General features: G+C 40.3%; 1 protein-coding gene across 2 annotated transcripts in view; it reads left to right on the top strand.

Annotated features, from left to right (window-relative positions):
* POPDC1 (popeye domain cAMP effector 1) overlaps nt 1-11,540 on the top strand; it is a 274,307-nt gene extending 262,767 nt beyond the window's left edge. The window contains exon 8 of one of the 2 annotated variants that reach the window (XM_069235416.1): nt 11,072-11,540. In XM_069235416.1, coding sequence (XP_069091517.1) covers nt 11,072-11,187 — 116 coding nt within the window. In that variant the 3' untranslated portion in view covers nt 11,188-11,540. The remainder of the gene's footprint in view (nt 1-11,071) is intronic. The other variant, XM_069235417.1, reaches the window with a different exon arrangement.
* The last annotated feature ends 3,671 nt before the right edge of the window (nt 11,541-15,211 follow it).

Genomic DNA, 15,211 nt, shown 5'->3' with positions numbered 1-15,211 from the left:
GTCTGTCTCTAGACCAAGCTAGAAAACACTGTTCGCAGAAGATACAAGACCCTTACACACTTTTGGAATTATGAATAAATGCAATAGAAGGGCTAAAGTGTACCCTAGTAATGTAGCAAATACTGAAATTAGCTTTAAAGGATTATGATTTCTTAGAGACCAAGAAAAAACTATGGAAGGTTAACAAAGACGCTCTTGCATTCTTTGATGGCCTCGTACAAATCTAATTGGTGCTTTCAAATAATGCACAGAAGAAGCAGAAAAATATTGCGCTTTCGAAAAAAGTACAAGATGGACAAAATAGATAAAAACAGCTTTGTTTTATATCTCTCTTGTTAAGTGGAAGTGCAGATTTTGAGCCAAAAATAACACTGTACCTGCATGGGAAAATGGATCATAATGGTTGTGAACCACATTAAAAAAAAAAAAAAAAAAATGCTCGTAGTCAATTAGAATTATTTTGGGCATTGTACAATGTTTATAGCAAATGCCACACCTTCATAATTCTTGTGCCACATATATTTTGCAGTTTGAAATATTTTGATTTCAAAATGGAATGTTACAAATGTAGTAGGTAATTCATATTCTAATATCACAGGAAAAACGACTCTTGAGGTTAAATTCAGAGCCTTATTTACATGTAGAAGGATCCTGAAAATCAGTATAGCACTACCATCCTTTGCATAATTTATAGTTGCGTCCACGATTACATTTTCAACAAATGTGTACCAAATATAATAAATCGTCAGAATAGGCAAGAGTCCTTACCTTATTTAAAGTAGCAGAAGTTGATGTGCATCACTTCTTAACAAAACCTGGGTACAAATATCGTGCACAAAAAGTAGTTAACCTCCCAAGGAAAATACTTTTCATGAGTGTAAAATCAAATGTACCTGTAACAATTGTGGGCACAAAATCATGCGGCCCAGAGTAAATTACCAGTGACTGAGATGAAGTCTGATACTACACCCATCACGTTTTTTTAACTTAGTGACACTGTTTGTTTACAGCACCTCCTAACGGTGACTGATCTCACTTTCCCACAAAGTACTAGTTGTAAAGTGCTACTTACTCTATTAGCATTTTAATTAAAAAGTGTACTTTGCGTGAGGGGGAAAGTTCAGGAACAACGTGTCCAGAACCATGCCTGCCTTGTTCAAAAACGCAAGCCTTTTTCTCTGCCTTAACCACGCATGTGCTGAACAACGCACATGCGTGGTTAAGGCAGAAAAAAAGGAAGATCCATCGGGAGAGGACGCGATCAGGTAAGTGGGGCTAGGGCAGGGTTAAGGTAGTTTTTAGGGGTGGGGCGGAGGGTGAAGGGGTTGGGTTGGTTAGGTTATTATTATTTTTTTAAGGGGCGGGAGTGGGGGGTTCTGTACTATGGTTTTTAGGGTGGGGTTTACTTTGTTTTGGGGATTGGTTTTAGGGCTTAGGGTGGGTGGGGGTATCGGGTAGTTTTTAAAGGTGGGGGATCAGGGTACTACTGTTTTTAGGGTGGGGGAGTGGCATGTGACAACCATGCATGCCGTTTCCACACATGCCTACAAATCGCTGTAAAGGCATGCGTGAAAACAACGCGGTTGTTGTTCCGACCGCGTTGTTCAGGCATGCGTGGTTGCCGCATGCATGGTTCCATCATACAACCTGTGTGAGGGTTAGCAAGTACCTGTAAATATCCATTTGTCCCCTAATGAAAACTGGCTGCATAATGGCAGAAAAGGAATGAGTAGTGGTAAATAAGCTCACCTTTGTAGCCTTCCCTTCTCCTTTCTCCTTTTACTCTACGGCACCTACTCTGATACATATACCCTTCAATCCACTTCAGAAGCAGTAACCATTGGCAAAGCCATTAGCGCTGACCTCTCATTGATTGACGCACCTGTTTATGTGGTTGTAAGGATGTTTGACTGGATGGCTGTGAGAATGAGCCAATGGTTGGACTGATAAATGTATGAGTGCATGAGTGAATAGTAGAATAAGCAAATCATAAATGGCTAGATGACTGGGTGAGTGCGCACATGTTGCACAGATCTTTCAGGCTGAGGCCTCAGACATCAACAGTGATAATGTTGCAATAATGGCACAAATTATCAGCATTATAACAGTGTAAATATTGCACTATCGGTGACCACCATTCTGCCAAGAAAACCTACAATACAAAAGTAGCACCACTATGACAATGCAAACATTACATCGATGGTGACTACAAAATGCCAAAAAGTAATGCTGTTAAGGTAATGCAAGCATTATCTACAGTGCAAGTTTAAACTTGCCCCCCTCACTCAGTAATCATTAGTGTGTTTTCACATTTGCATATTTTTTTTATTAAAATCTTTATTTAAATGTGTGGTTCTCCAGCAACATGACAACAGAACCCCCCCCCCACCCCCCCTTTGCTCTTCTCCGTACCTTAGACAGCATCCATCAGGTTGATTTTCAAATCTTGCACATCAAGTGCCATCAGCTTTTGTTCATCCAATCATGTATCCGCTCCCAGTGTCCCAGCCTCCCTGTTGCTTTTACGAAAAGGTGCACATATATTGGTCATTGCTACTAATATTTGCCACTATTGGGTCGCTCATCCCCAGAAGAAGTCCTCGTTCTGTAGTTGAGTTTGCTGGGATTCCTACCCTGTGTCCGTGTTGCTGTCACCTGCATGACCACCACCATCAGATTTGCATCATTTTTCCATCACTAATCATTATTCTTGAATGTTGCATGGGTACATTTGCACTAAGGTCTCATGAGTTTTGAGCTAAATTTGCACCATCACTTAGAGGTCTTGGCTGAATGGTTACACTGGTACCATCCCTCGTTAATCCTTAGGGAATATTTAGGTTTGGCATCATCCCTTAGTAATAATCAGTGTGAATTGATGCTTGCACAAACATTCAGCAATCATAAATGTCTGCCCAGATTTGCACTTTACTTAGAAATCTTGATTTAATCACTCATTAATCCTTAGTGCATGTTCAGATTTGTCTGTTTGCTCAGTAATTTTTGGTCTACATGCACCGTTCTGGAGGCTACATCTGAAATAGCGACAATAGCTCATTGGTGTACACCTGGGGTTGTCTCCTGTTCTGGAGGCCTCACCGGAAGCAATATGTGCAATTCTGGAGGCTAAATCTAGCGTACAGACTGCAAGCTGCATCTGGACTATTGCCTACAGTTATGATGTTCTGTTCTGGGAATAAATTTAATATGTGAAACAAAAGGGGAAGATGCTGCACCAAACCTAAGTAATGAACTTTCTCCAGAGCACAAATGGAAGTACATCATAAAGAGGCCCTTTCTGGAGACGTTGTGTGGTTTATATGACCCAGGCTTTACATTGAACATCATCAACTACAGTGAGATAATACACCACTGAGATGCCTTCATAAGACTGGAAAGGGTTACTGACAGATCTATGACTGTAGTGTTCCTACAGTACCTACTGCCACATGGTTGTAACGTCCTGTGAGTAAACAGGCAGAACCCTGCTCTTCCTTCCTTCAGATTGTCCTGCTGGCATGACATCCTCCTATTGTCCTATGCTCAGGGGTCATTTCCTCCTCTTTGAATATAAACCTCACACTTTAAAAGGTACCTACATAATCTAAATTGCATGCAGGAGCTATTCTGTAGGCTAGTAATGGCACTGGTCTACATGCAAGCCATCCCTTCCTGTTGTTATAGATGCCATTTGACTTAAGCACCTGTTCTGTTATTACAGGTAGTATGAACTTTTACATTGGTGCAAAACCATTTTCGTCAAAGTCTACAAACTTATTCAGCCATTTGAGGTATTTGAACTCCAAGCCAGAGCTTTGAGTCTCTAAAATACATTAAATATATAGAATTTAAGCAAAAGCCAGGACAGAAATTGGATAAGGTGCTCACCTGACCCAAAACCTGGGATTTCTTTTTCAATGTTTTCCAATACTTCTAATTTGGTAAAATTGGTCAATATCTTTATAAAAGGAATCAGTAGCCTGCAGAAACACAATTTTAACATGCCACACTGGCCGGTTTGCTGCTGCAGCATCTATATAATAGAATTCATTGTATTTTGCAGTTCACTCTGTACTTTCAGATAAGGGTAATGCTGAAATAATGTGGTTTAATTGGGCTGGATAGCTCATTCTTCAACTTTGGTTTTTCCCTTTATGTAAGTGTAACAGTATTTTTAGAGCGTGACCTCAACATAGGATGACAGAGTTCTGTACCTATACAAAAAGATACATAGATTTAAAAATAACACAACGTATTAAAAAAAAATAGGCCACAGATAAGCGACTAGTGTAGTTCTGTGTCACAAGGTGACTAGCTGTATGCATTTTCGTAATAAATAAATGTAAATATTCACCTACCTCAGTCCTAGACATAAACAGCAGTAAGTGGCCGTATTTTATAAAACACTAAGATAAAGAAGTGAGTACAGCAGGCAAAGGGCACAACATGAAGTAAATCAGTTTCACATGGCTCTTTGTAACAGCAAGTCGCCCAACAAAATTGATATCATTGTCCCGTCCCTTTTTACTTATGGGCATCTTTAATGTACTATAAAAGAAAATGGGAGCACTTTCACTATTGAGTTTTTAAACAGCTTCTTTCCCTAGATAGTGGCATTAATGTAGTGGTTTACTTTGGGAAAAGCACTTACTTCCCTAGCAGTGGGAATACATTGTTCTTTCTGTCCTGTAGCCATAACAATGTCATCTGCATCGCAGGATAGGAAGCTTGTGATGGAGAACATCCACAGATCTTAGCTGTCTGCCCCGTATTATCTAGTGCGTCCACCCGAAACCCCAGGACTGGAAGTGCCTTGAAAATGGCTCCCCCTTGACAAGCGGAACCATCAGGCCTTCTATGAGGATCAGACACACACTCTACCTTGTAAGTTCAGTGAATCCTCTTTTGCACCGCTATTTTTCATATCTTCCATTCATGTGACTAAGCTGAAAAAAGCTAAAAGGTTGGCACTGCCAACTGCTGAACTGTGCCTCGTCCATGTTCCTATTAGTCACTCATTTGTCCTCCCATTGCACCATTCACTCACATTTCTCTGGGTGACATGGTCACCTAGCACATTACCAATTGTGTAGTTGTGATCCCCTTGTACTCCTGGTATTTGTCTCTTCATTTGGTAATTTTTTCACTTGTCCCCACTTACCACTCATACTCCTTGATGGGGTCCTCTTATGAGGGAACTTCCTCTTATTTAAATAATTGCATTTCTCTGGTCAGTTGTCTTTCCTCTGTGTTTCTCTTGCAGCCCATTGTTAAAAGACATCTTGAGTGGACTCTGAGACCTTTTTTGAGGTAATGCTTTTATCCTGAGTGGGCTGGTTAGCACCTGATTCTGTTGATGCACTGTAGAGCAAACTGTTTGATACACACAGTATCTGTTTTTAGGAACATCCTGTCTGCAAATACTGCAAGAGAGAACTGACTCTAAAAAGGCTTGCAGACAGAGAAGTGACTTGAGTGAGATCTCTAATGTCACATTTCAGCCTAAAACAGTCTTTGAACAGAAGTCATAGATTTTATTAGGGTTACATACCATAAAAGGGCTACCCACATTAAAGTAATTTTATAAAGCATGTATTAGTAGTTACCCACACCCAGACCCTGTGAACAGCCAAAAGCAGCAAACTCGCTCAAAAGTGAAAACCACTCAAGAAGGGTAAATCACCTCAGTGAATCTGACCCACAATTTCCTGTAAATTTCCCAATCGTTATAGCTGTGAATTATTGGGGCTAGATTTAGCACATGACAGGAAGTAGGGATCATATTTAGCTAAGATTTGTGACAGTGCAGTGATGGCACTCCACTCAAGTCAAGAATCTTTATTTCCAAGAAATAAAGTCTTACATAAATATTGCACATTACCTAATTCACTGACATAACAAATTACAAATATCATAAGATCAACAACACATAGCACTTAAGTCAGTTCCACCAACGCATGTCATTGGTCTATAATGAGTACAAAACAGTACAAAATGTCAAATTTATTCTCACTAAAACTCAGTAGAAGGGTCAGCCCATCATCACACACAAATTAAAACATTTAAAAATGTAATTGATTGACCAGCGGCATGCAGCTCATTTTGCCAACTAAAACATTATAAAGTGCAGTGTATAAGGCCAAATTATCACAATCCCATGGGTACTGTTCAGTCAACCTCCATAGCAATGCCATATTTCCAGTGTCCTAATCAGGGAATCCTCCTAATGTGATCAACATCAGCCTACCTACTAGAAACACATCACTACGGACCTCAGGGGAGTACTAACCTCGGTCTAAAACACTAAGCGGTAGAGAGCCTAGCAAAGGATGTTGTGCTTTTGTGCAGGTATTGACCAATGGCAATGGCTACATCCTGAGGCTGCATATCAAGTTTAGGCCCATTTGTCTCAACCATGTTCCATATGTTTTTAAAAACAGGTCAGCGAATCTTCTTTCTTGCCTTAGGAAAGGATACACATCCATTATTGGTGGCTCACTGAGTACTTTCCACCCCTCCTACAAGAGCACTGACCATGGTTCTTGGCTACTTTTATTTTTAGCCATGGCATTCTCCATCCAGGGTTGATTCCAACCCCGAGCTGTAGGATTTTGTTGCACAGAAACTCATCTGGAATTTTAGAAGTATGGGGAAAGGTCCATACTCTCATGGGAAATGAGGAAGGGGATTACTGAGCTCTTGTTCTTAAGCTACTGAAGGTCCTCCGTCTGGCTAGTTTCCACAGCACATCACTTGAGAGTACACTTTATTTGACTAATTTGTATTGCTTCGCCTACCTCAAGGCATATTGTCAGGGGCTCCCAGGCACTTAAACATTGCTGTCACAGGGTTCTTCTTACTGGGGAAGATTGGCATTACCTCAGGTAATATTAGCTCTGATTGCTTATCACCAGAGACTTCATTTTTAATCAAAAAATAAAAGTGCAAGGCTCTTGCATCTGTCAGAGCACTCCAGGCTACAGTTCTCAACTACCTCCTTACAGCTTGGGTCATCGCATTTTTAGGTAGATCAAGAAGCAATTTGAAGGAGCTACCTTCCAAACCTTCCCATGAGACTCTTCTATCCATTGCCAACACCTCCCCTCCATATAGCGCCTGTGAGATAAGTTTGCCCTGTTACTTAATGGCTCAAAGGTATAGCTGCCAGGTCTACGATCAAACATTTTCAAGCCATTCACTTCTGTTGATTATACAAGTCTCTGGGACACCATGTTGTTATCCCAACTCAGATCATCTCAAAAGATCATACAAAAATACTTAAACTCTTGGACCTGCTCCAGCCTCACGTTCTCTAAACACCAAGTAGATTTCCTTTTCCTTTTTGCAAAAAACTATGTTTTTGCCATGTCAACATTGATTGTTCGTTTATTTTCAAGACTGTAACAGTTAAGTGCATTCAATTTTTGTTTGAGACCAGTAGGTGTGAGATCCATCATCACCAGATCATCCACATGCATAAGGCAGCTGATATGCCTGCCCCCAATCTTTGGTGAAAAACTGTGAGTGGCACGTAACATCTGGAGTAGTTCTGCAATGAACAGACTAAACAGCATGGGTGCTGAAACACACCCCTGGCGTAAGGCATTCTCTACCAGGATTTTCCCGACAGTCTACTGAACCTGTTCAGGTTGTCCTGAACCCAATTATAGCTATTAAGCTTCATCAGAAGACCTAATAGGGCCCCAGATATATTCCACTGGTGGAGTTTTCACCAAAGCGTACCTGAGCCCACCTTGTTGAATGCCGCTCGGCACTCAGAAGTCAACGAAGCTGCAGCAAAGGTCATCTACCAGCTCCATTGACCTCCTTGCGTCTCAACACAGCTTTAAACAGTGGTCCATAGTTGAGTGCTTTGGTCAAAAATCTCCTTGCTCAATTGGGAGTAGTCCAGTATCAAAAGCCCAGGCAGCTAGATGCTTCAACAGTGATAGAGGAAAAAGTTGGGCACTCCAACAACCAGGTTTCCTGGAGGAACAGTACTAATTGGTCAAAATCTCTCTGAAGTTTTCCATTTCCATAAACTATTTGAAGCCATGTACATTCTATACCAAGTCACAACCTGGCCATAGATGCCCTGCCTCCCAACAATCAGTCTCCTCAGCACCTCCACCACTCCTGGCAGGAAATGTGGCAACCTTGCATGTCTGTAAAGCATGTAGTGTAAGGCATCTAACGGAAAAAGATAAATTCCTGAACAATATAAAAAGCCCATTGCGGATTGGCCACGCAAGTATCTAAAAAGAACGATTTTATTCCATAATATATATCAACCACAGTACTTCTTTTGTGTCTCTACCCAATCAGCAAGGCACGAAGGAGGGTTCGAAGGATGTCTGTTTCACAAAATCAAGAGTAGAATTTTAGAGTCATAATGTCGACTTCCTCAAAACTATAAGATCTTAAATATTTGTTATTTTGTTTTAAAAATGAACCAACAAAATTGAAGCAATTCATATGGTTCTGCTTGAGGAATCTTGTAGGTTTCCAACACTGGTCAAATTTATGAAAGAAAAACCGTATCAGGAAGTGATTTGTCACTGCTTTAATTCTAAACTAGCCATCAGCTCTCATTTTAAGATCACCTACCATCTCTCTATAAAAATGTCTGCCTACACTATTCTCAGAGGCTTTATCATCCCTCTCTTTCTAAGAAAATCACGCCTTAGGTGAACGTATACATCTGATTCACCAAGAAAGTGGCAGGAGCCTGGTAAACAGGAAATACTCCTGTGGGTGGGCCCAACTTATTACTGGCACATTCACCAAACAACGGCTAAAAGGGTCTGACCAGAAGAAGCAACTGAAGGTGACTGACCCAAAACCCTATGTGTATTTTCTGTGTTTTTCAAAGCTGTCTTTTGACACTTCTAATAAGTGCATTGTTCTTATTTGTGTACTTTTTTACTACTTCAGGTTTGCTATTTGTATTTTGTCAAGGAGAAGTTGGAGCTTTAGAGTGATATGTCGCTCTGGTGACTTTGGAATGTGGCAAATGAGTTAAGCTAGAAGAGGAATGAAGGTGCCTGCCAGTGGGGCACTCCAGAAAAATGTTTTTGAGGACAGAGAGGAAGACAATGTATTGGGGAGGGCTAGATGATACATGCGGAGCGTCTGTTTGAAGGCGTGACAGGCTGTCTGTTTTAAGTGGCTATATATGTGTGTGTATTGTGTATAGCAAAGCGAGGATTGTTAAGGAGAGTGTAATACCATAGATAAAATACACCAAGAGGAGATATGGGCATAGTGAAATAGTCACGAGAGGTAGTTGAAGAGGAGAGTAGTAGGTCAGTCTATGCCAAGCAAGATATAATCTCCGAGGATTAGAACTTCACTAACCCTTCCATCACCCTAACCCAAAGGTTCACGTGCTGAGAATTCGCATATTTAAAACTATGTGTTTACTGTAGATGCATCCAACACAACATACACAAACAAAAACACCACCGGAGCATCACTATTTGTGCTGCTCCGTTGGCACAATGCACTGCGCCGTATTTACAAGGTGGTATTAAGCCACCTTCTAAATACAGCCTCTTCACACGCAGCACTTTGCGTGGAAGGGGCGTGCAATGGGTGTTGCTGTGGGTGCGTCACAGCAACACCCATTGCATTTTGACGCTGCCTCAGGTTTATGAGTTTTTGCAAACCTAAGGCAGTGCCAAAATCTAACACCACCCCAGAGGTGGCATTAGCATGGGTGCAACAAGGAGAAATGTTTTCATTTCTCCTCGTTGTTTGGTCTTTCTATGTGTGCCGCAGTATGCAGCACACATAGAAAGAGCAAATCGCCATTAAAGATTGTTTTTGTGCAGTAATGTGTTCCTTCCTACACAAAAACAATCTCCCCTTCAACACAGCCATCCTTGCACTATGGTGCAAGGGTTGCTGCGTTGGCGCACAGCAGCAAATTTAGCGCTGGTGCGTGGGAAACACAGGGGTGTGCCGTATTCTAGTAAATACGGCGCATCCCTGCGTTTCAAAAGTGGAGCAGCGCTGCTATTTTTGGTGCAGCACCATGCTGTGCCACTTTAGCTTAAATCTGGGCCTCAGTGTGCCTACAAATTGGCCTTTATGCCCATATCCCACTAAACACTATCTTTTCTTGAATTTGAATTGTAGTATACCAGATCCAGACAATACGACTTCGATGCTGCTTTGGCTTGAATATATCCACTTTGTTGGATATAATGGGCATGTCACAGCATTTCAAATATGCTCCAAACTTTTCTAAGGAGAAGAGGCAACTTGTAAACAGGGTACTGGGGGTTGCATCTGGTGTACCAACTTGTCCTGCTACTAATACCATATCCCTGCTCCTGTTGCACCACCATATTCTAGTTGTAATTGCAGCTTCCTAATGACTAAAATGCACAGATGTTGCCTGCTTTCAGTATTTGTTTAGAATCGCACACTGTGCCACCCATTCCTTAGACAAACGATGGCTCAGTTAGGTTTGCCTGCAGCTCTTACCCTCCGGAGATTGGCTAGCAGCCATCACAGAAACTGAAAAAGTCCTTACAGCATTATTCCACTGTTGGGATATGAATCTGAAGCTCGTGATGGGTCTCTTTGGGCTTCCTTTTCCTGCTCTCTAAACAAGGCCCCCTTCTCTTGCCAATGCTGTTGTGTTTTTCTCTCTACAGTGTGTGTGTGGCAGTGTGCATCGCAGGGAGCTGCTGCTTAATTTCATAATCATTCCTCTTTGTGGGTTTCTTGTACGTCATCATATTTTTATTTTTTTACACAAAACGTACTGCAGTTTTGTGCTAGCTCAGCATTCTTGCAGTGCCATGTTGCACTGTGCTGATTTTGCATCATTGCCCTTACCTTGCTTTTCAGTTCCTGTCCTGTGCCATCACTTTCATGGTCATATGCATTGGTGTGTTTGACAATTGTTGCTATTGCAGAAGCTGGAAAGTATTTTTAATACCTCCTCCACATGTACAATAATAAAATTGTACAATCCATTACAAAGTGTCAAATTCGCAATCAGTACAAAGTCTTCAGTGCATAGGTTTTTACTTATTTTTCTTTTTGGAAATTTTGGCAGGTCACTCCCCCTACCTAATGACATCAACAAAGATGAATCCAATAGAAGAAGGCACTGAAGATGACGTCTTTGAACCTGTATCTGCTGACACGCCAGAGTTTACAAGACTGCATTGAGCACAGAGGTTTTCCTTAGAAGGGAGGCTTCCAGATTTGAAAAAGATTTACTCAATCAAATTATTGAAACTATTATAATATAACTTTGACAATATTCCAAACAAATCTTTCGCAATAGCTGCATGTACTTTTTGTCAAATATGTCCAATTTTTATTTTTAGACATGTGAAAATTATAATAAGACAGTGCACAATGTTTTGAGTAAAATACAGTTAAACTGTGTCACTTACACGTCGGTGGGCTCTATGTGTTTAGTCTAAATGTGTCTGGAGGCCAAAATTGTTTCATTGAGATTACATATTTTTCACAATTTCAATTTTCGTTGCACAATAAAACACTCATGTTCATCAGTATTTACTATACCTAGTACGAAGTGGTTAATTATATACCTGATTTCAATTATGAGAACTGAGAACGACGTGTATCTCATTAATTCAAAATATTTCGTTTAAATGGCTTTTAATGGGGATCGGATTGCAGCAGAATGGGATCTGAGTTGTGAGACAACGCCTGCACGAGAAGACTTGACTCCAAGGTGCACTAGTTGCAACTAAGGAAGCATGAAATACTGAAGTACCCAAAACGGCCCTTGCAAGTTAACGGACGCACTGAACCTACAGAACATAGCATCATGTGAATGTGAATGAAAGCGATCTTTTTCTTTAGTATGTTGAGCTTTTTAGTAAGGAACGTATTTTTCCTCATACAAAATGGCCTGGACGAAAACATGCACATGCTTACACTTTAGCTGAATCTAGCATCTGCGATTAGTATCTGGCAAGTCACTTGAAGTGCTGTTTATAGAATGTTCAATGTTTTTCATTCTTAGAGCCCACTTTGTCTATATTATTATCCTTATTTTTTTATTCTTATTTTTATCGTTAACAATCAGTATAGTTTATTTGGTTACAAGCAATCGCATAAACTTTACATTAGCAACAAAGTCAATTAACAATGTAAAAACACCAATACTTTTAAGCAGGTCTAAAATTCTTATTTATTTTCACAGTTCATGAGCCCTTGTAAACTGTTTGCTTGTGGGTTCCGCACCGACAGTGGACATAAACCTTGATGAGTAGTAGCGCATGTACAGTACTACAAACAAACTACAGTACGAGACTTCAGTAGGGGTGGACAAGCCAAGCAAGACTCGAGCCCGTCTCAAGCAGAATGATTGGCTCTGACTCCTTGGGGAAAGTCGAGCCAAAATAGAGCGGCACTAGTCATTCCAGGTGCTACCCCATTGACGTTTTAAGAGACAGGAACCACTAAACCGCACAAAATCTAAAAATGGGCTTTTCTACCTTTTTTTAAATATCATTGTTATAATTTTCCAATAAAACAGTGCACAGAAACAATAAACATTCTCTGTAACATACATCGTTCCTGAGAGTAATTCAATACCATTGGGCAGCCCAGAACTACCTCTGCACAGGCAGAAGAGCTATCCACCCTTCATAAACGGTTTTGTACAGCTTAGCAAACAATTTCAGTGGTATAAATTTATTTTTGGTTGATTTAAATCATAAATGTTTTGCATACAATTAAACAACAGGATAAAACATTTGCAAAATACGTGCAGGTTATAAAAATGGGTTCGTTGTGTTAAAACAGACCTTCAGGAAGGTTGAACTAATAAGTATGCTACCATCCAACAATATCAAAAGAAATTTAATTATTGCCATACAATTGTTTTTTCATTATGTCCGGGAGGGGGCAGTATGGCAGAACTGGCCTTCCATTATATGCGTGCCGTGTCAAAAGTTTGAATGTTAGCTGCCTGCTCTCAGCAGACAGTTTGATGCACGACACATGCATGATTTTCAAAGAAAAACAATAATAGACATCTGCAATGGGGTAAAACATTTCCTGTAGCTTTGAACAGCTGGTAGGTCTGCTTTCTTAAAACTGCCCGGAGATGTATTGCAAGCAATCCGTTCCTAAACAATCATTGTTCGCTTGACAGGAGCATTTTCCTATGTTTCAGACAATGTGGAGAATTAACGTTACTGTTCGGCACCGTCCAAAATTCTATTAATGTCCCTGCCGTGTGCCAGTTCATTTGTGTAAGAGATTCACCACTGGCAGTTTTGGCAATCAAAAGTCTCTCTGCAATATTTATACATTTAACAAAGCGCAGAGCCACACGAGTAAATTCTCCTCCCAATCAAAAAAGATCCTTTGATGGCAACATCTAATTCCATAAAAAATAAAAACGTTTGTAAGCAGGAGCTTAGGGTCACTGAGCAGGAAAGTACAGATTCCTGAAGATGAGCTGTCTGACCTTTTTGGAAAACGATTCTATGAAGGATATATGCCGAATCTTAGTTGTAGAAGCTTTATTTAGTATTAGCCTTTTAATGTTTCAGCCAGGAAGCCCTGTGGCCAAAGTAATTTGTAAGATATCATGGACAGCCAGGACTAACTTCGGTTACTAAATCTTTATCACTAGCCAATGAAAAACATTTTACTTGGTTTTTGAAAAGCTTTTTAAAAATATTGTTTGATGGGGCCTGTGCCCATAAAAGTTTGGCCTTTAAAAGTTTCAGACCCACAGCTAGAGATATTCCCCAACAATATTTGTGCGTTTTTTACATCCCATGGTTACAACTGGCGGACCCCATCTATTGGCAGGAAAAAAGGTTGGCGGTACTTAGGTATTTCTTCAGATACATTATTCTATACATTGTGGCCTTTCCTAGCAGTGGAAGTAGTAACTTTCACCAGTGCAAAGGATGTGCCTTAGAATGCTCTATTTCCCTTTGTGTCCCTAGTAATATACATCCCCAAATACTGAAAAACAGCTGCAGATGTCTGCAGCAAACAGTGAAAGTTCACCATCGAAATCCAGTGGGTTAAGAGTTAAAGGGATTTTGGCCAAGTCATTTGGCTCCCAGACTAGTCACCATTTACACAAAACACCTCTAGTAGGCTGTTAGTGAAATATTCCGGGTCTTTCAAACAAAGTACTAGATCTCCTTCATGAAGTGAGACCTAACTGACCTCCCAATTCAGACCCCTTGTTCAGGCTCCCTTCTAATTCAGTACACCAGTGTTAATCAGGGCAAATAGTAGAGGGATAGTGAACATTTCTGTTGGGTTGCATGGTTAAGCCTGAATGCCGATGACATTACGCTCCGTGACCTTGATGCATGCCATGAGTGTCATGTACAATATCCCAGCCAATTAAATTGGTACCAAAACCAATTCTCCTAAGAACTGAAAACAAAGTACAGAATGAAATCCTTTTTCAGTTTTGAGCGCCAAAAACACTGTTCATTCACTAACTGAGCTTTTAGCTCCAGGCTCAGACATAGCCTTCTAAAGTTATGCCGTGTTACTTTACTAGGCAGTAACCTGAACTGATGAGGATGTATGAGCATATCAATGCTGGTGTAACTGTATGCTGCACATCTTTATTGTTGTGGACAAATTTTGGCTCCTCTCTTTTCATAAGCAGGGCTAATAATTTGCTCATCTTACGGTGCATTTGTAAGAAAGTCAATAACATTCCTACAGGCTTGAAGTGATTCTTCTTTATTAAGTACTATAAGACACCTCCTCCAACACCAACAGCTCTTTCCCTGCCACAGCCTGAATGATCTCTCACATTCTCTTGTCCACATTCTGGAACATGATGAACGCATGAACTTATGACATGGTACATAGTCATAGTACCTACGCAAGTAAATACCACACATCTCCCTCAACATAATGAACAAACAAACTAATAATAATCACAGAAACTACTTGCTTTACAGGAATACAAAACAGTTACGCTAATGAACACATAGTAGAGATAAAAACTAATACAAAACATTTCTTTAAATAGTCACTATCCACTGTCTCATATATACATTCCACGTTGATAAACATTACACATAGTCTTGTAAATAAGTAGGCTTATCACACCTCCTACCACTTCTTCTCCGACCTTTATCACAGTTTTTCGAACCATTACTATTAAACATGTTTTTATTTTCAACAATGAATTTATTCTCTCAACCATTGGTTATCATAGGCA

Source organism: Pleurodeles waltl, chromosome 5 (genome assembly GCF_031143425.1).
Source record: "Pleurodeles waltl isolate 20211129_DDA chromosome 5, aPleWal1.hap1.20221129, whole genome shotgun sequence".
NCBI classification, from domain to species: domain Eukaryota; kingdom Metazoa; phylum Chordata; class Amphibia; order Caudata; family Salamandridae; genus Pleurodeles; species Pleurodeles waltl.
Note: the sequence above shows the minus strand (reverse complement) of the source record. Positions and strands in the feature narration are given on the sequence as shown.